This window comes from Heterodontus francisci, chromosome 5, assembly GCF_036365525.1.
Source record: "Heterodontus francisci isolate sHetFra1 chromosome 5, sHetFra1.hap1, whole genome shotgun sequence".
NCBI lineage: Eukaryota > Metazoa > Chordata > Chondrichthyes > Heterodontiformes > Heterodontidae > Heterodontus > Heterodontus francisci.
Window position 1 is genome coordinate 146,944,940 of NC_090375.1, and position 26,977 is coordinate 146,971,916.

At 45.5% G+C, this 26,977-nt stretch overlaps 1 protein-coding gene across 3 annotated transcripts in view; it reads left to right on the forward strand.

Moving 5' to 3' along the window:
• Positions 1-18,702: 18,702 nt before the first annotated feature.
• The window catches only part of tgfbr1b (transforming growth factor, beta receptor 1 b), an 84,790-nt gene continuing 76,515 nt past the window's right edge, over positions 18,703-26,977 (forward strand). Inside the window, exon 1 of one of the 3 annotated variants that reach the window (XM_068032216.1) lies at positions 18,703-18,856. In XM_068032216.1, the coding sequence (XP_067888317.1) occupies positions 18,781-18,856 (76 nt within the window). In that variant the 5' untranslated portion in view covers positions 18,703-18,780. Of the gene's footprint in view, positions 18,857-26,212; positions 26,233-26,977 lie in introns of those variants that run through there. The other 2 variants (XM_068032218.1, XM_068032219.1) reach the window with 2 other exon arrangements.

The following is a 26,977-nucleotide window of genomic DNA, read 5'->3' on the forward strand; positions in this document are numbered from 1 at the left end:
ACGCAATTTTTCTTTTAGAGATACAGCACTGAAACAGGCCCTTCGGCCCACCGAGTCTGTGCCGACCAACAACCACCCATTTATACTAACCCTACAGTAATCCCATATTCCCTATCACCTCCCGACACTAGGGGCAATTTATAATGGCCAATTTACCTATCACCTGCAAGTCTTTTGGATGTGGGAGGGAACCGGAGCACCCGGCGGAAACCCACACAGACACAGGGAGAACTTGCAAACTTACTTGTCACTTATCAGCCCAAGCCTGGATATTGTCCAGGTCTTGCTGCATTTCTACACAGACTGCTTCAGTATTTGAGGAGTCGCGAATGGTGCTGAACATTGTGCAATCATCAGCGAACATCCCCACTTCTGACCTTATGATTGAAGGAAGGTCATTGATGAAGCAGCTGAAGATGGTTGGGCCTAGGACACTACCCTGAGGAACTCCTGCAGTGATGGCCTGGAGCTCAGATGATTGACCTCCAACAACCACAGCCATCTTCCTTTGCACTAGGTCTGACTCCAACCAGCAGAGAGTTTTCCCCCTGATTCCCATTGACCTTAGTTTTGCTAGGGCTCCTTGATGCCATACTCGGTCAAATGCTGCCTTGATGTCAAGGGCAGTCACTCTCACCTCACCTCTTGAGTTCAGCTCTTTTGTCCATGTTTGAACCAAGGCTGTAACGAGGTCAGGAGCTGTGGCCCTGGTGGAACCCAAACTGAGCATCATTGTGCAGGTTATTGCTAAGCAAGTGCTGCTTGATGGCAGTGTTGATAACATCTTCCATCACTTTACTGATGATTGAGAGTAGACTGATGGGGCGGTGATTGGCTGAGTTGGACTTGTCCTGCTTTTTGTGTACAGGACACACCTGGCGAATTTTCCACATTGCCGGGTAGATGTCAGTTTTGTAGCTATACTGGAACAGCTTGGCTAGGGGTGCGGCAAGTTCTGGAGCACAGGTCTTCAGCACTATTGTCGGAATATTGTCAGGACCCATAGCCGTTGCAATATCCAGTGCCTTCTGTCGTTTCTTGATATCATGCGGAATGAATTGAATTGGCTGAAGACTGGCATCTGTAATGCTGGGGACTTCAGGAGGGGGCCGAGATGGATCATCAACTTGGCACTTCTGGCTGAAGATTGTTGCAAATGCTTCAGCCTTATCTTTTGCACTGATGTGCTGGGCTCCCCCATCATTCAGGATGGGGATATTTGTGGAGCCACCTCCTCCAGTTAGTTGTTTAATTGTCCACCACCATTCACGACTGGATGTGGCAGGACTGCAGCGCTTAGATCTGATCCATTGGTTATGCGATCGCTTAGCTCTGTCTATTGCATGCTGCTTATGCAGTTTGGCATGCAAATAGTCCTGGGTTGTAGCTTCACCAGGTTGACACAGCATTTTGAGGTATTCCTGCTGCTGCTCCTGGCATGCCCTCCTGCACTCTTCATTGAACCAGGGTTGGTCTCCTGGCTTGATAGTAATGGTAGAGTGGGGGATATGCCGGGCCATGAGGTTACAGATTGTGGTTGAGTACAATTCTGCTGCTGCTGATGGTCCACAGCACCTCATGGATGCCCAGTTTTGCATTACTAGATCTGTTCGAAATCTATCCCATTTAGCATGGTGATAGTGCCACACAACACGATGGATGGTATCCTCAATGTGAAGGCGGGATTTCGTCTCCGCAAGGACTTTGCGGTGGTCACTCCTACCAATACAGTCATGGACAGAAGCATCTGCGGCAGGCAGATTGGTGAGGAAAAGGTCAAGTATGTTTTTCCCTCTTGTTGGTTCCCCCACCACCTGTCGCAGAGCCAGTCTAGCAGTTATGTCCTTTAGTACTCTTCCAGCTCGGTCAGTTATGGTGCTACCGAGCCACTCTTGTCAATGGACATTGAAGTCCCCCACCCAGAGTACATTCTGTGCCCTTGCCACCCTCAGTGCTTCCTCCAAGTGGTGTTCAACATGGAGGAGTACTGACTCATCAGCTGAGGGAGGGTGGTAGGTGGTAATCAGTAGGAGGTTACCTTGCCCATGTTTGATCTGATGCCATGAGACTTCATGGGGTCCGGAGTCAATGTTGAGGACTCCCAGGGCAACTCCCGCCCTACTGTAGACCACTGTGCTGCCACCTCTGCTGGGTCTGTCCTGCCGGTGGGACAGGACATACCCAGGGATAGTGATTGCAGTGTCTGCGACATTGTCTGTAAGGTATGATTCCGTGAGTATGACTATGTCAGGCTGTTGCTTGACTAGTCTGTGGGACAGCTCTCCCAACTTTGGCACAAGCTCCCAGATGTTATGTAAGGAAGATTTCGCAGGGTGGACAGGGCTGGGTTTGCTGTTGTCATTTCCGGTGCCTAGGTCGATGCTGGGTGGTCCATCCGGTTTCATTCCTTTTTATTGACTTTGTAGTGGTTAGGTACAACTGATGTGGCTTGCTAGGCCATTTCAGAGGACATGTAAGAGTGAACCACATTGTTGTGGGTCTGGAGTCACATGTAGGCCAGACCAGGTAAGGACAGCAGATTTCCTTTCCTAAAGAACATTAGTGAACCAGATGGGTTTTACAACAATCGACAATGGTTTCATGATCATCATTAGACTAGCTTTTAATTCCAGATTTATTAATTAAATTCAAATTCCACCTTCTGCTGTGGTGGGATTCGAACCCATGTTTCCAGATCAATACCCTGGGTCTCTGGGTTACTAGTCCAGTGATAATACCACTACGCCACCGCCTCTCCTGATAGATGCTTGAAAGCCAGCACAGATACGATAGGCCAAAGGGCCTGTTTCTGTGCTGTATAACTCTATGACTCTAGGAGCAGGAGTAGACTGTACTGCTCCTTGAGCCTGCTCCGCCGTTCATTACCATCATGGTTGATCTTCTGCCTCAACTCCACTTCCTCACATGCTCCTGTTTCCCAAAAGATCAAAGGGTTGTGAGTCTTTGGAATTGTCTATCCCAAAGGGTTGTGGATGCTCCATCTTTGAGTATAATAAAGATATATTTGAAGGATTGTATCAAAGAGGTGACTAATGCTCTTTTTCAATGTGCCAATCATTTCATCTACTTACCTGTAGACAAGGACAGCCAGGAAGCCAGATCTGCAGCCTTCGGCACCATTGCTGGGTTCCCTAGAGTGCAAGGGGTGATGGACTGCACTCATCTGGCTATTAGAGCTCCCTGGGACCAGCCTGCTGTCTTTGTCAATTGCAAAGGCTTCCACTCTTTAAACATACAACTGGTTTGCGACCACAGCAGAAGCATAATACAGGTTTGCGCACGTTTCCCAGGGAGCTGTCACTACTCATACATTTTGAGGAACTCACAGCCGGCAAGAAGTTTTGACGAACTAGCCGAAGTAGACAGTTGGATCCTGGGTGACCAGGGTTTACCCCTTTGTACATGGTTGATGACACCAGTGCGGCATCCCCAAAGCTCAGCAGAAGCACACACATCCACCAGAGTCATCACCGAGCACACCACTGGCATGCTGAAAATGCACTTCCCCTGCCTTGACCGGTCTGGAGGGACTCTTCAGTACTTGCCACAGAGGGTTTCACGAATAATCGTTGTCTGTCATGCCTTGCACAACCTGGCAATTAGACGTGGCTTTCTGCAGGCAGAGGAACACCAGTCCTGCTCAGCTAAGGATGACTGTGAAGAGGGTAAGGAGGACAACGATGCCATTATAGATATGAAGTCCATGGAGAGATATGCAAGGGACATCATGGAGAACCTCATATTTTCATGTTTCAGCCAATAATATGCCACTTCATCAAGGAACATTGGTAGGAGGAAAAAAAATCCCTAAATATGTTCACATATTTTCCATCTTATTCATTGCTGTAATCAAAAAGGGCTCTTCGGACAACAGCACACGAACCTGCAGTGGAGATGTGCCTAATGGCCTGTCTGCTATCATCTTCATTAAAAGAGACCTGTGTCTCCATTGGAAAAAATGTCCTGCATCAAGGCATTAACCAGCACAAATAGGAAGCTACGACTTGGCTGCACATTAACGTAACCAGCAGATGAAATCTTCTCTCGGCTACGACGGAAGCGAAAACACATCATTGCAAGGAAAGTAAGGGTGTGACCGCAGAAACACAAATGCAAAGCATGTTGGCAGTGAAAAAAGTGAATAATCATCAAATGACAAACAGCGATCATTGAAGGCTGAAGGCTCAAATAGCAATGATAAAAGAACACTGGAAATTTTCTGAAATGCTTTACAAGCATCAATGCATTCCTGTCATAGGCCTCCAATGAACATTTCCCTTTTCAACTGAAACAAAACAAATGATTTACAAGAGTGCACAAAATATTAAAGTAAATAAAGATGTATTTAAATTTCTGGAATATGTGCACAATATTTACAGCACCCATCCCACCTTCGTGCTCAAAAACATTTCTTTTTACATTTTCTTCCACTACGTCTAGGTGCTATCCTGGCATTAGCAGCTGAGGTGGAGGCAGTCTGCTCAGTGCACTGCCCCGGTGCTGTGGATGACCATGGCAGGCATCCTCTGGAGGAACAGGGCCTTGAGGGTGCCATCCTACTGGGTGTCTGCAGCACTGGTGCGTACCTCCTGTGTGCTTGCCTGCTGGAAGGGGGCCAATGTCAGGTGGGAGAAGGAGATGCAGCTTACCCTGGGGGCGTCCTGAGAGGATGGACCCAGGGCAGTTGGCAAGCGCTCCTTCTGCATCTGTGTGCACGATGGCACCTGCCTGTCTCCATAAGGATGAGGAGCACCTGGAGGGAGGTTCAGGTTCTTCGTTACCCTCTTGCATTAGACCCCACTGCATAGAGTCCATAGCTACAGCGATGGAGTGCAGGTCAGATCGCATTAAGCTTGTGTGGTCAACCAGACTTGCTATAGAGCTCGCCAAACTCTTGACTGAGGAAGCCACACGCTCATATGCCAGGGACATGGCAGACATCATGGCTTGCCTGAACTCTTGCATGGCACACGAAAAACCACGCATGACCTCAGGCATCTCCAACATATTTTCCACATGGCTTTGCTGAAAATCCGGCAGACTTCTCATAGCAACAAAGAGAGATTATCATGAGTGTGAGGCTGAGCAGAAGCCTGGTCCCCAGCAGTCCTCCAATTGCCAGGGAACCCGGTTAGCACATGCTCCCTCAGCTGCTGGGACGTGTCTGTGTCGTGCACACCAGCTTGTGACCCAGATTCTAATCTTAAACCCCCCCCTCCACCTCCCCATAGACCGTGTGGATGTACCTGCGCTGGATGAGGTAGAAGTGGCAGGTGACGGTGCACCCTCTGGGGCACTGACTTCATCTTCCTCCCCAGAGGATTCTTGGGTCTTGCGGCGTTCAGACCGACCAGTGAGGACACCTGCAGTGGAGACACAAACAGCAGCACATTAAGCATGAGCTGAGCATGAGTTTGCACACTTTCCTTTGTTGTGCACATATGACTGCAAGACTGAAGATAACAGTTTATCCATACACCTCGAGGATCCTGCCTTGCCATCTGCGACAGCACTGACTCTCTCCTCTCTCGCAATTTCTGCAGCCTCCTCCTCAGCTAGTGTCAAGACTCTGATGTCTAGGACACCTCCAGCTGGTTGTGGGTGCGTTTATCCTGCAGGAGACAGTGCAGATTTAATGACATAGAAACATAACAAATAGGAGCAAGAATAGGCCATTCGGCTCTTCGAGCCTGCTCCGCCATTCAAAGAACAAAGAACAGTACAGCACAGGAACAGGCCATTCGGCCCTCCAAGCCTGCGCCAATCTGGATGCCTGCCTAAACTAAAACCTTCTGCACTTCCGGGGACCGTATCCCTCTATTCCCATCCTATTCATGTATTTGTCAAGATGCCTCTTAAACGTCGTTATCGTACCTGCTTCCACCACCTCCCCCGGCAGCAAGTTCCAGGCACTCACCACCCTCTGTGTAAAGAACTTGCCTCGCACATCCCCTGTAAACTTTGCCCCTCGCACCTTAAACCTATGTCCCCTAGTAACTGACTCTTCCACCCTGGAAAAAAGCTTCTGACTATCCACTCTGTCCATGCCGCTCATAACTTTGTAAACCTCTATCATGTCGCCCCTCCACCTCCGTCGTTCCAGTGAAAACAATCCGAGTTTATCCAACCTCTCCTCATAGCTAATGCCCTCCAGACCAGGCAACATCCTGGTAACATCCACAGTGACCTGTGGACCTGTACGCCCAGATCTCTCTGCCTGTCAATACTCCTAAGAGTTTTGCCATTTACTGTATACTTTCCACCTGCATTAGACCTTCCAAAATGCATTACCTCACATTTGTCCGGATTAAACTCCATCTGCCATTTCTCCGCCCAAGTCTCCAACCGATCTATATCCTGCTGTATCCTCTGACAATCCTCATCACTATCCGCAACTCCACCAACCTTTGTGTCGTCCGCAAACTTACTAATCAGACCAGCTACATTTTCCTCCAAATCATTTATATATACTACAAACAGCAAAGGTCCCAGCACTGATCCCTGTGGAACATCACTAGTCACAGCCCTCCATTCAGAAAAGCACCCTTCCACTGATACCCTCTGTCTTCTATGACCAAGCCAGTTCTGTATCCATCTTGCCAGCTCACTTCTGATCCCGAAAAGACTTCACCTTTTGTACCAGTCTGCCATGAGGGACCTTGTCAAAGGCTTTGCTGAAGTCCATATAGACAACATTCACTGCCCTTCCTTCATCAATCATCTTCGTCACTTCCTCAAAAAACTCAATCAAGTTAGTGAGACACGACCTCCCCTTCACAAAACCATGCTGCCTCTCGCTAATAAGTGCGTTTGTTTCTAAATGGGAGTAAATCCTGACCCGAAGAATCCTCTCTAATAATTTCCCTACCACTGACGTAAGGCTCACCGGCCTATAATTTCCTGGATTATCCTTGCTCCCCTTCTTAAACAAAGGAACAACATTGGCTATTCTCCAGTTCTCTGGGACCTCACCTGTAGCCAATAAGGACACAAAGATTTCTGGCAAGGCCCCAGCAATTTCTTCCCTTGCCTTCCTCAGTATTCTTGGGTAGATCCCATCAGGCCCTGGGGACTTATCTACCTTAATGCTTTGCAAAACGCCCAACACCTCCTCCTTTTTGATAACGACATGCCTGAGACTATCTACACTCCCTTCCCTAGACTCATCATCCACCAAGTCCTTCTCTTTGGTGAATACTGATGCAAAGTACTCATTTAGTACCTCGCCCATTTCCTCTGGCTCCACACTTAGATTTCCTCCTCTGTCCTTGAGTGGGCCAACCCTTTCCCTGGTTACCCTCTTGCTCTTTATATACGTTTAAAAAGCCTTGGGATTTTCCTTAATCCTGTTTGCCAATGACTTTTCATGACCCCTTTTAGCCCTCCTGACTCCTTGCTCAAGTTCCTTCCTACTGTCTTTATAATCCTCAAGGACTTCGTCTGTTCCCAGCCTTCCAGCCCTTACGAATGCTTCCTTTTTCTTTTTGACATTCATTATGATCATGGCTGATCGTCCAACTCAGTAACCTGTTCCCACTTTTGCCCCATACCCTTTGATCCCTTTAGACCCAAGAGTTGTACCTAACTCCTTGAAAACATACAATGTTTGGCCTCAACTGCTTTCTGTGGTAGCGAATTTCACAGGCTCACCACTCTCTGGGTGAAGAAATTTCTCCTCATGTCAAAAGATGAATCACAACCATTGTAAACATGCATCGACATCACTCATTCAGGCCTGGCTTTCACACGACACATCCAAGCACATCAACAATGTGTTATGACCAGGTGAGAAAGGTGTCTAGGGGTCTCTTTCAACCTTCACCTGGTCTTATTGTAAAAGGATTTAATTTTTTAAACACACTGTGTTTTGAGCTCCCCCTTGGTGAATCCTTGTTCACCGCTTTCCAATTATAAGGCACAGAAATGAGCACTACCAGGCTTTCTTAGGTTTAAAGAAGAAAAGTGAAATTTGTTAAAACTTAAACTCTAATTCGGTTAACGCCTACGGATACAAGCCACGCTCCATGCTAGCATGCATACGTGATACGCACATGAAAATAGAGACAGAAAAGAGAAGAAAAAATAGTGAGGTTTGAGGCAATATCAGAAGTTTCTTGCTACTGTGCTTCGAGCTCATTGTAGTCTTTTTGTAAGTAGTTCTGGCTTGTAGGTAATTCTTGCTTTTCATGGGGGCCCAGTATTCTTCTTGAACCTTGTTCACTGTAGGATAAAGGCCTGCTCGGGTCTGCAATTGAAACCCGACCCGAGCCCGACAGAGCCACATCCGACCTGAGCCCGGCCCGGCCGGAGTCCTTTGATTTTTTCCCGCGCCCGACCACCGGAACGAAGTTCATTATATTAAAGAGGTTGTGCTCTACCTTGGATGGAATCGCTCACTGCCGACTAGTGAGGAGTCCGGATGCACGTTTCCCACCTTAACGTCCTGGCTGTCACTGTGTCAGACCTGGCCCAAGCCAACCCGTACCCGAATGCTGGACCCAGAAGAGCGACCTGACCCGAAACATCATCGGGCCCGGTCGGGTTCGGGTTGGGTAGCCATGCTGTACTGTAGGAGACTTTTCTCTCTTGGGGTTCCTGTGTCTTCAATGGATTCCAAAGCTGGTGAGAAAGAGATGAGCAGACAGGAGAGAAGCAGCAGCAAGCCAGCCATGAGAGGTCTTATCCAGTCCAGGAGCAATCAGCTTTCTGAGTTCAAATTCTCTATGGCAAGTTCAAATTCAAAAAATTCCAACAGCCAGTTAGTCATGTGACTAAACTGGTCTGACCATGTCTGTTTGGGTATTGGTATTTGAGACTGGTTCCTTTGTTCCAACATTGTCTGCTAGTATGCAAAAAATGTCTTTCTGGCAAAGGGTCAGGCATTTCCTTGTGATCGGCCCTCTTTTCTTCCCAGCAACAATTTTAAATTTTAATGTTCATGTGGCAAAATAATGTGTGCCTCATTCTTGGCAGGTGGGGGCCTGCATGACACTGCCACACCCAGGGGAATGAAATGCGATTTGAAAAGAAACGGCGCATTTCATTAAAAGGTTTGAGAGAAATATGATACAGAAAGAAAAACCATGCATTTCTCTCATTCATTCAGCAATCTTAAAGCCTATTAAAATTGTCTTCTGGGTGCAGGTACTGCTTTAATTTCCCCTTTTTGGCATCGCAGTAACCATGTAGTTCTTTGGGGAAGCTTTTCTTCAGTTTGCCCATTGCCATGACTGCCTAGGGTTTTGTTCCTGTTGAGGTCATTGTTTCCAGGAGAGGGAGTAGTGGGTGGGTCTATCCTGAACTACCTAAATCATGCAAAGACTTTTGACTTCAAGGGATGGGTGGTTTCCTTTTTCTCTGACTGTGGGGGAGGATTCTTTGTTAATCCCTCCTTTGTTCTCTGGGACTCCTACCTGCAGGTATTTGTGCAGACTTAACAGCACTCTTCTGTAGCACTTCGACTAGATGAAGCATCACCCTCACGGTTTCTGTGCCCCCTAGAGGTCTTCCTTTATCTCTGCAGTTTCCTGTAAATGCTGTTAACAACTCTGGTGGGGTGCTTCTAGAGTCTGTATTTACATAGGAAGATGTGGGGTCTAGCTTTTTACATTTTTCAGGGTTGGCTGACCGGACAGTAGGGGTTTTTATCCGGGATTCCTCCCGGAATTCCTTTATCCTGCCCTCTCGGTCACTTTTTCCCCTTCTCTTTCTAAACTTTTGCCAGCCATGTGCCTGCCTGCCCCCTTTTGTTCTCGGTGGGGGTCCCTTACAGTTCACCAGCCCTCGGCTGGAGGGTCCTCCACCCTTAGGGGTGCAGGTTTCACGATAAGTTGGGGTTTCCCCTTAACCTGGCACATGTGACAACTCCTGCAGTACTTCACCACATCTTTGTGGAGTTCTGGCCAGTCAAATTGCTGTCTTACGTGGGCTTTGGTCATTCGTATACTGATATGTACAGACACTGTCGTCTCATGGGCCCTTAATATTTCTCCCCGGTGCCTCTGTGGCACCACTAACCGATGAACTGCTGTCCACTCCTTGCCCTCATGTCTGTGAGGAGAACTAAATTTCCTCATCAGTACCTCATTCTTTAAATAGTAGCAATCAGGGACTCCCTCTGCTTCACTTTCAGACTGGACAGCCTGTGCTAACTCTCGCAATACTGGGTCAGCTCGCTGAGCCTCACCTAGGGAAAACCCATTTCATTCATTCCCCTTGGGTCTCCTAACTTTCCAAAGAAAGTCTCGGACAGACAGACCTCAAGGTTATTTGCCTGCAGTGCCAATGCAGTCTCCTCTGGAGGAGTTGCTTTGATCATAGCCTGATCCCCTACACGTACAGGGACACTGCAGGGGACCGTCTCCTACCACTGCCCTGTCTCTCTGATCTTCTGCGGTCTTTCTTTCACTACTTGATGGGCTACCACCTTCAACCCCGCTAGATCATTACCTAGGAGCAGGTCAGCCCCATCTACAGGCAAACCAGGAACAATCCCTATGGTCACCGCTCCTGAAACTAGGTTGCACCCAGTGTACAGGTACAGGGGTACACTGCCCTCCAATACCATTCACCACCAGGTGTTTACTGCACTCTCTGGGGGAAAGGTCAGTCCTTTTCCCAGTAAAAGGGATCTAGTGGCCCCTGTGTCCCTGAGAATCACTATGGGCTTGCTTGCCCCACTCGAGGGATATGGGGTTACTTTCCCTTAAAATACAAAACCCCGATAACCTTCAGGAATCCTATTAAATTTTCCTGCACTGGCCATAGTAAACTTCCTGGGTTGCACTCTTACTGCAGTTAAAGCCACAGCTTGTTCTGTACTTTCCATCAGGCCCTTGTCTTCACTGAGCGGTTGTGCCCTGATTAACCTTACCTGTTTCCCTTTAGTTTCCAGCAGTCAGCTTTTAAATACCCTGCCTTATTACAATGGAAACACACAGGTCTCCAGGTCTCACTCTTGCTCACAGCACCTTCCTAACAAAGTAGGTAATTTCATGTTTCCCACATTTGTCACCTTCTTGCCCACTCACATAATCTGCCTATACCACTTTGCAGCATCTTTCCGTCCTCCTCACAGCTTACTTTTCGACGTAGCCTTTTATCATCAGCAAACTTGGATGTATTTCACTTGGTCCACTCATCTAAATTACTGATATAGAGTCACAGAGAGATAGAGCACCCAAACAGGTCCTTCGGCCCACCGAGTCCAGGCCGACCATCAACCACCCATTTATACTAATCCTACATTAATCCCATTTTCCCTCTCACATCCCCACCTTCCCTCAATTCTCCTACCACCTACTTACACTAGGGGCAATTTTTTTTTTTTACAATGGCCAATTTACCTATTAACCCGCAAGTCTTTGGCATGTGGGAGGAAGCTGGAGCACCCGGAGGAAACCCACACGGTCACAGGGAGAACTTGCAAACTCCACACAGGCAGTACCCAAATAGTTGAGGCCCAAGCACCTGTCTTTATGGCAGCCCACTAGTTACAGCCTGCCAAATCAAAAATTACCCATTTATTCCTGTTCTCTGTTAACCAATCTTCAATCCAACAACCCTAATCTTGTGCAACAACCTCCTGTGTGGCACTGCATCCCCCAACCTTGCTTGTTACTAGTTTAAAGCCTGATCTACCAACCTTTGTTATTTAATTCACCAGGATACTAGTCCCAGCTCAGCTTAATTGGAGGCCGTGCCAATGGAATAGCTCTCTCTTTCCCCATGACTGCAGCCAGAGTCCCAAGAATTGAAACCCTTACCTCCCACACCACTCTTTCAGCCATGCATTTAACCCTGTAATCTGTCTGTTCCTATGCCAATTTATGTGTGGTTTAGATAGTATTCCAGACATTATCATCTTTGAGCTTCTATTTACTAATTTGGACACTAATCCTTAAACTGCCTGAGCTGAACATTATTCCTGGTTCTACCTATGTTGTCAGTTCCTATGGGATCCACAACAACTTGATCCTTCCCCCCTGCTCCATGTTCTTCTCCAGCTGTGAGGACATCACAGCCTTTGGAACTCCCAGTCGCACCTGCAAAGAACAATATCTAGCCCTGGACTATACCATGCCCTTACCACTACTATGTTTGTTTTTGCTCAACCCACCCCACCAGAATGGTCTCCTATACCAGTCTGCCATGGTCAATTTGTTCACTCTCCCTGCAGCCCTTGTTCTCATCCATCCAGATGGCAAGTTTTTTTCCCCCCAAAATATACTTTATTCATAAAAATTTTCAAAAATACATTACAGAACAGTTCCAATTTCACATTTCGGAAAGAACAATAGAGATCAGATTCCTTCGATACAGAACATGAGGTGATTCACAACTCTTGCCCTTCCATTTTACATAAAACATACATTTGCATTAGACAGCAAAAACATTTTTGGTGCATACAGCCAGAGAGGTTTACACAGGTTCCAGCCCCCACTTGGTTCGCTATGGCAGGCGGTCCTTACACAGTGGCCTTTCTCCTTTGCGGCAGCAGCCCCAAACTTTAGTGCATCCCTCAGCACGTAGTCCTAGACCTCGGAATGTGCCAGTCTGTAACACTCGGTCATGGACAACTCTTTGCTCTGGAAGACCAGTAGGTTTCGGGCACACCAAAGAGCATCTTTCACTGAGTTGATGTTCCTCCAGCAACAATTGATGTTTATCTCAGTGTGTGTCCCTGGGAGCAGTCCGTAAGGCACAGACTCCTGTGTTACAGAGCTGCTTGGAATGAACCTCGACAAAAAACACCATCTCTTTCCACACCTGCTTTGCAAAGACACATTTCAGAAGGAGGTGGGCAACAGTCTCTTCCCCACCACAGCCACCTCAAGGGCAGCGTGCGGAGGGGACAAGACTCCGGGCGTGCAGGAAGGATCTGACGGGGAGGGCCCTTCTCACCACCAGCCAAGCTATGTCTTGGTGCTTGTTTGAAAGTTCTGGTGATGAAGCATTCTGACTAATGACTTTGGCAGCCTGCTCAGGGAACCATCTGACAGGATCCACCACCTCCTTATCCTGAAGGGCCTGGAGGACATTCCGTGCTGATCACTGCCTGATGGATTGGTGGTCAAAAGTGTTTTTCCGCAGAAACTTTTCAACGAAGCATAGGTGGTACGGCACGGTCCAACTGGATGGAGCGTTCTGTGGCAATGTGACCAGACCCATCCTTCACAACACCGGGGACAGATAGAACCTCAGCACGTAGTGACACTTGGTGTTTGCGTACTGGGGCTCTATGCACAGCTTGATGCAGCCGCACATGAAGGTGGTCATCAGGATGAGGGCAACGTTGGGTATATTTTTTCTGCCCTTATCCAGATGTTTGAATATCGTGTCCCTCCAGACCCAGTCCATTTTGCATCTCCAGATAAAGCAGAAAATGGCTCGGGTGACAGCCATGGCGCAGGAGTGGGGTATGGGCCAGACCTGCTCCACTTACAGCAACAACGTGAGCGCCTCGCACCTATGACCAGGTTCTTACCCACAATGGAGAGCGAGAAGGCTGCTCCCACAGGCTCAGTTTATGGTGTACCCTGGCTACTCGTTCCTCCCAGGTTTTGGTGCACGCCCCAGCCCTTCCGAACCATATCTCCAGCACCTTCGGGTAGTCTGACCTGACAGTGAAGGGACAAAGAATCGGTTGGCCCAGTTCCCAAAGAACATGGCCTCACTCTTGCCATGGCTAACTTTGGTTCCCGAGGCCAGTGCGAACTGGTCGCAAGTACCTTGAACCTACTGGACAGGGGCAAAGGTTGAGGCTTCTCTACCATTGCATGAGATCCCCTTACCTGCCTATTTTGTAGTCACATCCTCCTGTTCTTGATCATTAACCAAATCTAAACCACTATGTAACCTAAGTGGTGCTACTACCTCTCGAGTCAAAATTTCCAGGTAACTCTCCCCTTCCCCGATACATTGCAATATCTGACCTCAGAATGCAGCTCAACAATTCTGACCTGAGGTTCATTGAGTTGTAGGCACTTACTGCAGAGGTTGTTGCCTGGAATCACATTGGTCTCCACAAACTCCTGCAGATAAGGCACTGCCATCTCCATCTAACTGTGTTTTATTTATTTAATTAATTAAAGCTTTTAAGTAGCTAATTTATTTGGTTTATTTTTAGTTTCATTTAAAAAAACTAATTGGTCTGAATTAAATTATTAATTTAATAACGTATTGGCAAATCAAATTATAGGTTCCGAGCTCAAACCTTAGAGAGCAAAAAAAATGTATTACTCATGAAACAATCATCAACTTGCTATCATGTGACATCAGCAAATCCCAACGTTGTTTACCCTACCCCAATGGATGCTACCGGAAAAAAAAAAATCACAGTTTAAATTATTCTAGTTCTTTACTTTAGATCCTTACCTCAACACTTATCTTAGTTCCCTCGGGTTTTGCTGCTCTTTCCTCATGGTGCTGCTTCTGACGTTACTATGGTGTCACTTTCTGGCTTTTTCCTGCTTCTGATTTGGTCTCTGCTTTGTTGCACTCCATGCCCGCCTGGTTCACATTCTGCTTTCAAATGCTCTGCTCTCCTGATATGCTTTGCTTCACTGTCACCTGGTGCAGTCTCTATTCTCTTATCCAGGTCATTAATGCGGTGAAAGGTTGAGGCCCTGAGAGTAACACTTGTACATCACACCCTTTATCCTCACTCTCTTGTCTCTACCTTCCAACCAATTACCAACCCAACTGGAATGACCACGTCTAATTCTGTGTGCTCTTATTTTTGCTAATCATCTTGTGTGTCTTCTGGAAGTCCATTTCGTTTTAATTCATTCATGGGGATGTGGGAGTCGCTGGCTAGGACAGCATTTATTGCCCATCCCTAATTGCCCTTGAGAAAGTGGTTGTGAGCTGCCTTCTTGAACCACTGCAGTCCATGTGGAGTAGGTACACCCACAGTGCTTGAATGTCAAGGGAGTTCCAGGATTTTGACCCAGTGACAGTGAAGGAACGGCGATATAGTTCCAGGTCAGGATGGGGTATGGCCTGGAGGGTAGCTTGCTGGTGGTGGTGTTCCCATGTGTCCGCTGCCCTTGTCCTTCTAGGTGGTAGAGGTCGCGGGTTTGGAAGGTGCTGTCTAAGGAGCCTTGGTGCGTTGCTGCAGTGCATCTTGAAGATGGTACACACTGCTGCCACTGTGTATCGGTGGTGCAGGAAGGAGTGAATGTTTGTGGATGGGGTGCCAATCAAGCAGGCTGCTTTGTCCTGGATGGTGTTGAGCTTCCGGAGTGTTGTTGGAGCTGCACCCATCCAAGCAAGTGGAGAGTATTCCATCACACTCCTGATGTGCCTTGTAGATAGTGGACAGGCTTTGGGGAGTCAGGAGGTGTGTTACTTGCCACAGGATTCTTAGCCTCTGACCTGCTCTTGTAGTCACGGTATTTATATGACGACTCCAGTTCAGCTTCTGGTCGGTGGTAACCCCCAGGATGTTGATAGTGGGGGATGCAGCGATTGTAATGCCATTGAATGTCAAGGGGAGATGGTTAGATTCTCTCTTGTTGGTGATGGTCACTACCTAGCACTTGTGTGGCAGGAACGTTACTTGCTACTTATCAGCCCAAGCCTGGATATTGTCCAGGTCTTGCTGCATTTCTACACGGACTGCTTCAGTGTCTGAGGAGTCATGAATGGTGCTGAACATTGTGCAATCATCAGCAAACATCCCCACTTCCGACCTTATGATTGAAGGAAGGTCATTGATGAAGCAGCTGAAGATGGTTGGGCCTAGGACACTACCCTGAGGAACTCCTGCAGTGATGTCCTGGAGCTGAGATGTTTGACCTCCAACAACAACAACAACAACCATCTTTCTTTGCGCTAAGTAAGACTCCAACCAAAGGAGAATTTTCCCCCTAAATTCTCATTGACTCCAGTTTTGCTAGGGCTTCTTGATGCCATATAGATAACATCCATAGACACTCACTCATCTACCTTATTGCTATCCTCAAAAAATGAGATTACTCTAATATGACTTGCCCTTAATAAAGCCTGCTAGCTCTCTCCAATGAGCTCTTTTTGTTCCAGTGCTCAGTCATTCTATCCTCAACAACAGATTCTATTAGCTTCCCCACAGCTGATGTTAAACTGACAGGCTATAGTTTCTTGGTTTCTCTCTCCCACTCTTCTTACAAAAATGGAGTGACATTAGCCACCTTCCAATCCTACAGCACAATTCCCAAATCAAGAGGGGATTGAAAAGTTGTGACTAACAATTCTGCAATTCCTTCACCTACTTCTTTCAATACTATCAGGAGCTGATGATTTACCTACATTAAGCCCCATTGTTTTCGCCATTACCATTTTGTTATTCATATTGAATCCAGTAAGTTCCTCCCCTTGATTTATTTTTTGTTTCTCTTCCATCGTGCATATTTAGTCCTCTTCCTCGACTGTGAAAATGGATAAAAAGCACTTGTTTAATAAATCTGCCATTACCTGGATTGTATAATACTTTGTCAATTGGATGTACTGCAGCTGCAGTGCAATGGTGATTCAAAAGGTAGATATAGAAATAATTCGCAGCTCTAAATAAACCAGTGTAAATAACTCATAATATTAAGAGAATTCAGCACTGATCAGGAATCACGTACCACAAAAGGAGGCCATTAAGCCTATGCCAGCTCTTTGAAAAATCTATTCAATTAGTCCTACTTCCCTGCTTCTTCCCCATAGTCCTGCAAATTTCTCTGATCAAGCATATCATAGTCATAGAGAGATAAAGCACTGAAACAGGCCTTCGGCCCACTGAGTCTGTGCCGACCAACAACCACCCATTTATACTAATTCTACATTAATCTCATATTCCCTACCACATTCTCACCACCTACCTACACTAGGAACAATTTACAATGGCCAATTTACCTATCAACCTGCAAGTCTTTGGCTGTGGGAGGAAACCGGAGCACCCGGCAAAAACCCACAGTCACAGGAAGAACTTGCAAACTCCGCACAGGCAGTACCCAGAACCGAACCCGGGTCACTGGAGCTGTGAGGCTGCAGTGCTAACCATTGCGCCACTGTGCCACCCCTAGTATTCAATTTAGGGAAGCAAGGTAATTTGAGGCATCAGGGGTGGTCGTCTCTGCCCCAGGCTCAGGTAAGGGTCCCATGCTAAGGGTTACGAGCCATGGCCAACGATGGTAACAGCAAATTTTCGTTGGTGATGGCAGAAGAGCTGGAACTCAAGGGACAATGGCTGCTTGCAGGTGGAGGATCCTTTGGAAAGGGGACTTGTGTTTCCTTTAAAGCACACGAGGATGACAACGGGAAACCACCTCATGCACTCACCCACCCCCCGCGCCCTGCCCCGCCCCTAAGTCATATTGCTCATTTTTCATGGAAGTTGAAAAATGTGAGGCTCTTATGAACAACTGAAGAGCTAAGCGCAGGACCATGAGGCATGGAGAAATGAGCAGAGGTCCTGTCCTTGGGCAGATCACCACTACTACTATATTCAATTGCCTTTTGATAGTTATTATGGAATCTCATTCCATCACCCTTTCTGGCAATGCATTCCAGATCATAAACACTCATTGTGTTAAAAAAGAATTCTTATCCCCACAGTGGTTCTTATGAAAACTATTTTAAATCTGCGTCCTGTGGTTACTGGGCCACCTACGAGTGAAAACAGTTTCTCCTACTTAGACTATCTAAATCCTTTCTAATCTTGAACACCTTAATTATATTTCCCTTTAATCTTCCCTCCTGCAATGGGAACAATTCAGCTTCTCTAGTCTCAACATATACTTGAAGTCCCTCAACCTGGTACAATTCTAGTAAATCACATCTGTACCGTCTCCGAAGCCTTGTCATCCTTTATAAAATGTGGTGCCCAGAACTAGACATAGTATGGCAGCTGAGGGCTCACCAGTGATTTTGAAAGAGTTAGCATAAGTTGCTTGCTTTTCTACTCCATTTATATACCGTAATTTTTGATGAAAATAACTAGGCTGTGTTTACCTGGGTGGATACAAACACTGGTGTGGTGGGGCCACAGTCTCTCATAATGGAAACAGAAAATGCTAGTAAAACTCAGCATGTCAGGCAGCATCTGTGGAGAGAAAAAAAGTTAAAGTTTCAGGTCATTGACCTTTCATCAGAACTGAGGGTTAAAATTTAGAGATATAACAGGTTTTAAACAAGTCGAAAGGCAGGGAAAAGGGGAGGGGTTGGAAAGAACAAAAGGGGTGATAATGCAAAGCAGAAGGAGATGGTCTTTCATTGGCTCCTTGAAGACGTACATACCACTTCGCAAACACAACAGGGGAATGGCGAGCCAAAAAGGCTGAGCCAATCAAACCGTGCCTATCACAGAAGGCGGCAGACCCGCACTGACAACCTATCAGCACAGAGTGTTGACATGACGATAAAACACAACCAATAAAAAGGCATATTTCTTCGGTTTACCCCCACTTTCAATTATTATCCAATAAAAAATGAGAAACATATAGCGTGCCGTATTGCATACTGTGATCTCCTCCAATGAGAAAGCAAAGAGGTTTGCTGTCGGTCGGAGGGCGAGTGGGAAAGAGCGCATTGTGATTGGACCCAAAGTGACCAATGAGCTGTTATAGCGCCGGCTAGGAGCCAATCAGAGAGTACGTATTATAGTTACGGAGAAGTGGAGGAGGCGTTGCTGAATCAGCCAATAGGATTACTTGTGTTATTTGGATGTAGCGGTGGCTGGGTTTGCTCGGAGTGGAAAGTAGCGGGTGTTGGGGACGGTGTGTATTTGTGGCGATGGTTAGAGCTGGAGCCTCTCACAGTGCGGCGCTCGGCTGCCTGCTGCTCCTGATCAGCGCCTCCCGAGTGCTGGGTGAGTGATGGACGGGGAGGGTGGGTGATATATGGGATGGCGGGGGGCGGCAGGGGGGAAGGTTGCTGCTGCGGCTCGTCTGGCTGCTTCCAAACATGGCGAGGGACCGCGGCAAGGAGAGAGGGGTGGGGGAAGGTATTGTTCAGGAGAGGGCCGGGGAGTGAAGGTGAGCCCGACTTTGATGTTCCCTTTATTGTTGGAGCTAGAATGTGAGTGAGTCCCTGTGTTACCCGCCCTCCCCCCGTAGGAGAGTAAGTAGGTATGGAGGGCCCCATCTCATTGACCCTGAGGTGAGCAGCACCCGGCCCGGCCGGCGGGAGGAGGTCAGTGGGTTTTAACGCCCGGATGTGGTTGCTATGGTAAATCTCAGGGCTCGCAGAGCTGACCACCCGCTCCAACAAAGAGCAGCAAGGCCGGGGGCTTCGCCGCTCCTCGTCCCAACTTTGATCGGACAGGCAGGGGAAAGTTTAATGCTTCCTTTCTCCTCAGAAATAAACATCGATTCCTCCCCCTCGCTCTACAGCTGTTACTCCGCTCGCCGTTGAGCCTGGATGGTCTTGAGTTGGGGTGGGGAAAGAGCTAGTTTAGACTAATTGCGTTTTTTTTATCCTCGCTAATTTGACTCAGAGTTTGGGGGGGGGGGGGGGAAAGACAGCAGAGAAGATAAGTTGGGTATATCTGCATTGTGGGCTAAAAATCCTTTCAGTAGTTACACATGTGCCTGTTACTTTGGGTAAACAACTTGACAACTGTCTGTGGTGTAGGACGTAAGCTGTATGTTGACATCTTTCGAAATGTGCTTGGCTTGAGATGTTTAATTCGATTATGATGAGAATTTTGGCCTGAAGTTACTTTGAAAAGGGCGACTGGTTTTATTTTAAATTGATCACCTTCTTCGACTGTTTACAGAGCAGTTTGTCGTAACTAGATCTGTTTCTGTAGCAAAACTTTTCCTTGGTGTGCAACAAAATAATAGAACAACTTGCATTGATGTGTTACTAATGTTAAGAGATGTCCCATGGTGCTTTATCAATAGATATGATGTCTAAGCAAATTGTAAAGTACTTTTGAAGTGGTTGGACATGATAAACACTATGCAAGTTTTTAAAAAAATATTTCTACTCTGGTTGATTTTGTATTGACCTAAGTCAAGTTCCAGTAGTTTGGTATCAGTGAACCAGTTGCCAGTGTTTACAGTTGTTATATCTGGCTTCTTGGCTGCAGGTAGTTTCTGAAACTCAAGGGGATAAGCTAGATCTACAAATCTGCTGTTAGTCTCCAGAAGCAAGAATTAGTCGTTTGGATGCTGGATTGCAAGAATCTGTTTTTTTTTAAAAGCCGATATAAAAGCTTCTGAGGGCGATTAAGTATCATTAACAGCTAAAAAGACTTGGAATATTTGGATTCCACCCTGGAATTGACATTCCCGGAAGTAAAATTTCATATTTAAAAAAAAAAGCTGGCAATACATGTGATATTAATATTCAGCTTAGTGGAATGTAAGCATTCACTTAGTTATGCAAATAGCAGACTAAGGGTTAAACCCCTCTCCTCCAGTGTAGTCATTCTGTTCCTGTAAAAACTATACAGCCAATATGGAAGTTTGTTTCGAGGTTGATTGCAAATCATCTTCCACCAACCCAGGAATAACACCCGTTAGAGATGCATGGCTAATGCATGCTAAAGTTGAGTTGATGCTAATGAATGTAAACTTGTCATACTTCAAGGAGTTTACTTTACATTTCCACTAGTTTAAACCAGTAGTCCATTGTCCACTGGAGTTTTGGACTTCATTGAGTTTGTGACTTTGGTCGTTGGTGTCAAACTGCTCTGCTAACAGTCTGAGAAGGTGGATCAGTTTAAAAGAAATCCGTCACCCTTTTCAGCTTAACTTCAGTTTTTTGAGTGTCTGTTTTCCTTGAAAGTACAGATTTGTGTGATACTTGTATAGAATGCACTGAGACATGCTGCAGGCAAGTGTTAGATTCACAAAGTGGCTTTATGGCTGTTAAACCAGTTATGTAATGTATTTTATGTGTTGTGTCTGCACTAACGTTGTGATGTTTAGTGTTAAATGATTGGTAAGATCATGCACTATATGAGGTGGATGTTTGGACATTGTGGTGATGCTGGAGTGGATATGTTGTGTCTCGCCCGAGGCACAATCCGTCCAAGCTCAGCTGTTGCACGAACCTTGTGTAGGAAGAAAGACATTGTTTGGAGGTATGGAAAAAAAAAAGTGTGCACTTTGAAAGAAGCTAGCTTGAATTGTAGGTGAAACAGTTTGAGGAGTATAGAGCAGTTAGCTCTCAAAATATAAGAAATCTGAAAGGAAGACTTGTATAAGAGACATCTGAACTAAAAGTAGTAGTCTTGTTGGGAAATGGACATAAAAACTAGCAAGAGGTAGCAGGTGGGGTGTGGTGCAAATGCGGCTTCTGCTAGTTTTTGTGCTTGAACAGACAGTGCTGCTCTTATCCTTCAGTGCCATTAATCATTTGTGGTACACATCTGAAGCAATCTTTTTCCATTCCCAGTAATACTGGGAAGTCCTGTGCAACAATGGGCGTCTTGGCTGTCTGATGAAAATTGTTTGCATATGATAGAAAATAACTGGATGTTTACTGAAATGCTGATAGTCGCATTTCTTGGGTGCTATTGGTGTAATAAACTGTAGACTGTCAAGGGAGTTGGGGGAACCTTGATTTGGTCACAATTTATTTACTGACACAGTGCTAATGCAATAGTTCTGTGTGTTCAGTGTAAACATTGTTAACAATGATATGGAGACACAGCTAGATTAGCCATTCAGTTGTATTGCCGTATAACATCTGGTGCTGATTTTGAATACATCTTAGAATTGTGGAGTGAACGTCTTGCATGAAATATCTTTGGGCAATCTTGATCATTTTCCTTTTAAGGCATGAATCCAGAGCGCAGAACTGTCTACCATTTGGAATAAATCATCGGTTTGATAAGAACATTAGCACAGCTAGTCTGGAAAAATCAGTTTGCACTGCTGAATGGGTGCTTGTAAGAGTCATTTTGTTAGGGCAGAGTGAAAGGGGTTTTACTTGTTGCTTTGTTGATCTGGGAATATTTGGGTGATAAAGGTGAAAAAGTGTTAGATTTCTCACTTATTATGTCTCATCACAAAATGCTCTCTTTATTTCTGTTTCTCTCCCCCACTGCACCCCGCAGCACAAAATATTGAAGGTAAAGCCCGAGCAAGTAGATGTGTTTATGTGAAGTATGATATGGGAGTTTGGCTATTTTATTAGGTGATTTGGTTAATGGGTCTCTCTCCTCAGCCATTATTACACTCCTTCAAATCTACTGTCATCACTCCTCAAAAAAAGAGCCTTTTGAGTCCTCCGTCCATGCAAACTGCCATCTCCTCTCCAACTTCATTCAGTACTGGGTGAGCAGAAATTGCTTCCAACTAAATATTGAGAAGACTGAAGCCATTATCTTTGGTCCTAGCCACAGACTCCATACCTCTCCCTGGCAACTATCTGAGGTTTAACCAGACAGTTCGCAATCTTGGTGTTGTATTTGACTGCAAGATGAGATTCCAACTATATATCTGTCTGTGCCATTACTACGATAGCCTATTTCCACCTCCGCAACATTGAACAAATGCACTGCTGCTTCAACTCCCCTGCTGCTGAAACCCACATTCATGCTTTCATTACCTCTAGACTTGACTATTCCAATGCACAGCTGGCTGGTTTCCCATCCTCCACTCCCCATAAACTTAAACTCATCCAAACTCTGCTGCCTGTACCCTAACTCGTACCGAGACCTCCAATTCTGGCCTCTTACACGTCTCCGATGTTAATCAGTCCACCATTGGCACCTGTGCTTTCCGCTGCCAAGACCCTAATCTCTGGAATTCTGTCTCTGTCTCTCTACCACTTTCCTCCTTTATGACACTCCTTAAAGCGTACCTCTTTCTCCAAGCTTTTGGTTGTCTGCGCCTGCCCTCATTATGTGAATCAGTGTCAGATTTTGTTTAGCAGTCCTGGAACACTTAGTGGTGTGTTTTACTATGGTAAAGACACTATATAAATGCAAGTTGTTTTAAGTCTCAGATACTGTTGTGGATTTGTCTGGGATGCATAAGATGTAACCCATTAGTCATGTCACTGGAGTGATAGTGGTGGTCGGGCTCTAGTCTCAATTCTGCATTAAGGAGATAAGGTTTTGTTTCTGCTTTTAAAAAGGGGGGAATTTGAGCAAGCAATGTCACCCAGACTTTTCTTCCCCTTTTTATTTTGTCTCCTATCAGCAGTATTTTAGTTTCAGTACTTGATTCTGTGCTGTAGAAATATGAAGACAAATCTTGGTCTCTTGTTAATATAAAAATTGCATTTTCAGTGGAAAATGTTCATCCAAGCACTAGTTATTTGAATTGGCTGGACCGAGCAGCATTATAACTTGGTTCTGTACAATATATCAAATTTTTGTATTGAATTAATATTAACATACTATATATTAATTTTCTGCACAGAGATTGTCAAGTTGTTTGGATAAAGGATGTCTCGCTCTACAGAGCAGTGCTGAACTGTAAAAGAATAGCACTTTGAGTTTTATTAAAAACATTTCTTTACATTATGCGTGCAACCTTGCTTTTTTGGATACAGTTTCACAGTCCTTTGCAGACCAGAAATTCCGAAGTCAAAGTGCATGTTTAAGAGAGAGAGATCGAGAGAGAGAATTAGATACTCTTCAGTGGCCTGTGCTCCCATAGACTTGCAAAGGTTATTTTTCCAAACCATTACTGTGACATCAAAAACTGTGTAGCTATGTGTCCTATTATGGTGCTCTAATAATCTGCCCTTATTTAATTGTTGTTTTTCTTCTACGGAGCTTAAAATGAAAGTTTTATATTTGTGATTAGATCACTTTGTCTGGTGGAGTTGAGTTTAATGATAAAAGCCACTTCAAAGAATGAACTTCCATTTATATATTGGCTTTCACACCCGTCAGGACAACCCAAACCACTTCACAGCCAGTTAGTTTTGAATTGCCATGGCTGTTACGTAGGCAGGTGTTGCAGCTAATTTGTGCGTGGCATGGTCTCACAAACAGAATGGTATAAACAACCAACTAATTTTTCTGGTAGTATTGCATGAAGGTGGAATGTTACCTAGGACACTGGGTGAACTCCCTGCTCCCCTTCAAGAAAAAGCACAGAGGCTATTTTACACCTGAATCTGGAGGTGGGGTAGGGGGGGCCTCGGGTCAATGCTCTGTCCAAACAGTGCCTCCAACAATGCTGCACGCACTTAGTAAAGTATAAGCCTAACCTTATATCCTCAAATCATGAAGTGCGGCATGAACCCACAACCTTCTGTACATCAGTGATTTTTTTAAAGATGTTAAAGTATCCTTCTCGTTGGTGAATACTGATGTAAAGTACTCATTTAGTACCTCGCCCATTTCCTCTGGCTCCACACTTAGATTCCCTCCTCTGTCCTTGAGTGGGCCAGCCCTTTCCCTGGTTACCCTCTTGCTCTTTATATACGTATAAAAAGCCTTGGGATTCTCCTTAATCCTGTTTGCCAATGACTTTTCATGACCCCTTTTAGCCCTCCTGACTCCTTGCTTAAGTTCCTTCCTACTTTCTTTATATTCCTCAAGTCTGTTCCCAGCCTTCTAGCCCTTATGAATGCTTCCTTTTTCTTTTTGACTAGGCTCACAATATCCCTCGTTATCCAAGGTTCCCGAAACTTGCCAAACTTATCCTTCTTCCTCACAGGAACATGCCGGTCCTGGATTCTAATCAACTGACGTTTGAAAGACTCCCACATGTCAGATGTTGATTTACCCTCAAACAGCCGCCCCCAATCTAAATTCTTCAGTTCCTGCCTAATATTGTTATAATTAGCCTTCCCCCAACTTAGCATCTTCACCCGAGGACTACTCTTATCCTTATCCACAAGTACCTTAAAACTTACGGAATTATGGTCACTGTTCCCGAAATGCTCCCCTACTGAAACTTCGACCACTTGGCCGGGCTCATTCCCCAATACCAGGTCCAGTACGGCCCCTTCCCTGGTTGCACTATCTACATATTGTTTCAAGAAGCTCTCCTGGATGCTCCTTACAAATTCTGCCCCATCCAAGCCCCTAGTACTAAGTGAGTCCCAGTCGATATAGGGGAAGTTAAAATCACCCACCACTACAACCCTGTTACATTACATCTTTCCAAAGGTTTACCAGGATGTTGCCTGGTCTGGAAGGCATTAGCTATGAGGAGAGGTTGGATAAACTCGGATTGTTTTCACTGGAACGACGGAGGTGGAGGGGTGACATGATAGAGGTTTACAAAGTTATGAGTGGCATGGAGAGAGTGGATAGTCAGAAGCTTTTTCCTAGGGTGGAAGAGTCAGTTACTAGGGGATATAGCTTTAAGGTGCAAGGGGCAAAGTTTAGAGGGGATGTGCGAGGCAAGTTCTTTACACAGAGGGTGGTGAGTGCCTGGAACTTGCTGCCAGGGGAGGTGGTGGAAGCAGGTACCATAGCGACGTTTAAGAGACATCTTGTCAAATACATGAATAGGATGGGAATAGAGGGATATGGTCCCCGGCAGTGCAGAAGGTTTTAGTTTAGACAGGCATCAAGATCGGCGCAGGCTTGGATGGCCGAATGGCCTGTTCCTGTGCTGTACTGTTCTTTGTTCTTTGTACCCATATAAGGGTAGTTTAATAGTGTTATATTTCTATGTTGGAAGTTGACTGAAGCTCTTTCTGAAACCTCCAAACACAAGCTCAGCTGTAATCAGGTGTAACAGTAAACTTTGGTCTGCTACTGCCTAGAGAACTGGGTGAGGCTGCAGGTGTGAGGGACTACAGCTGGAATCTCCTGAGCTTTACTTTTTTTTAAAGCCATTGTTGTCTTTTTTTGTCTGAGCTTAGAGTTAAGTTGAGGTATTCAACTTGCAGCACAGATTTTATTTGTGGCTGAGTAGGGTGATGAATTTCAGTTGAAGAGTATGCTTAATGAGAGAGGAAGATTCATAGGATATTTTATAAATTTGAAATCCGAAGTTGCTGACTTGAGCATTTCAATGAATTTCTGATGAACTCAAGTGAGTAAGACTGAATTTTTGCTCTATGTTTTTCAGCTTCTAGAATCATATGTAAAGAGGACAACAGTGGTTGCGAAATGCAGAAATGACGCACACACTGATTCATTTAAAAGCTGTCATAAATATTGGTTGTAAATATTCACATGCAAGTTCGTAAACAGCTATTGCGTCTTTAAAAAAATTCTTACTCCAGACATCCCTTTAGTTGCGCAAAATCAACTGTGTGGTACTTCTGCGAAATTGAACCTGAAGCAAGTGGTGAAAAGCAGAACTTTTTTTGGTTAGTCTAATTACAGCTTTAAATTTTATTTCAATTATTAATGTTTGGGTAAAGATCCAGAGATGCTTAACCTATCCTCAATCACTGTGGTACAAGAATCTGCATAGCAAGTGGTCAGATCAGTAAACTGGAGGATGTTGTGCTAAATCTGTACACTATTCTGGGTAATCCTTGTCCACAAGATAGAAGGGAGACATGGGAAGGAAGAATGAGAAGGGGCAATATAAACAAAATAGTTTGTAGTTACTTTCAAATGGGAATTGGCTAAAATACTTCAAAATATTGAAGGCTATGGGAAAACAGCATGAGAGTGGGTCTAATTGGATAGCTTTCAAATAACAGGCACAATAGGCTGTATGGCCCCTCTCTGGATGATTTTTGATTTTAAATCCCAAATCTGAGACTCATCCTGCCATTAGAGGGCAAAAGTCTGCAGGGAAAGCAGTTTGATGACAGTAAATAGTGAGCACTACCGTATTTTCCAGCATCCCTTTTCACATCCAGTTCACAAACGTACAAAGGTGATAGTCAAGGAAAGACTATCCAGTTCAACAGGCTTGTCCTGTACAGTCTTGGACCAATTGAGTATCATAATCTACAGTGACCCCCATCAACCAGGTAACCTGGGGAAATCAAAAAAAGGAATCTGGAAAAAAAACTTGACTATTTCAGGAGAAAAACCTAGTAAATTTCTCTTTGTCTCCTTAAAGCATTGAGAGAGTTTCGCAAGACTGCCGTGACCATG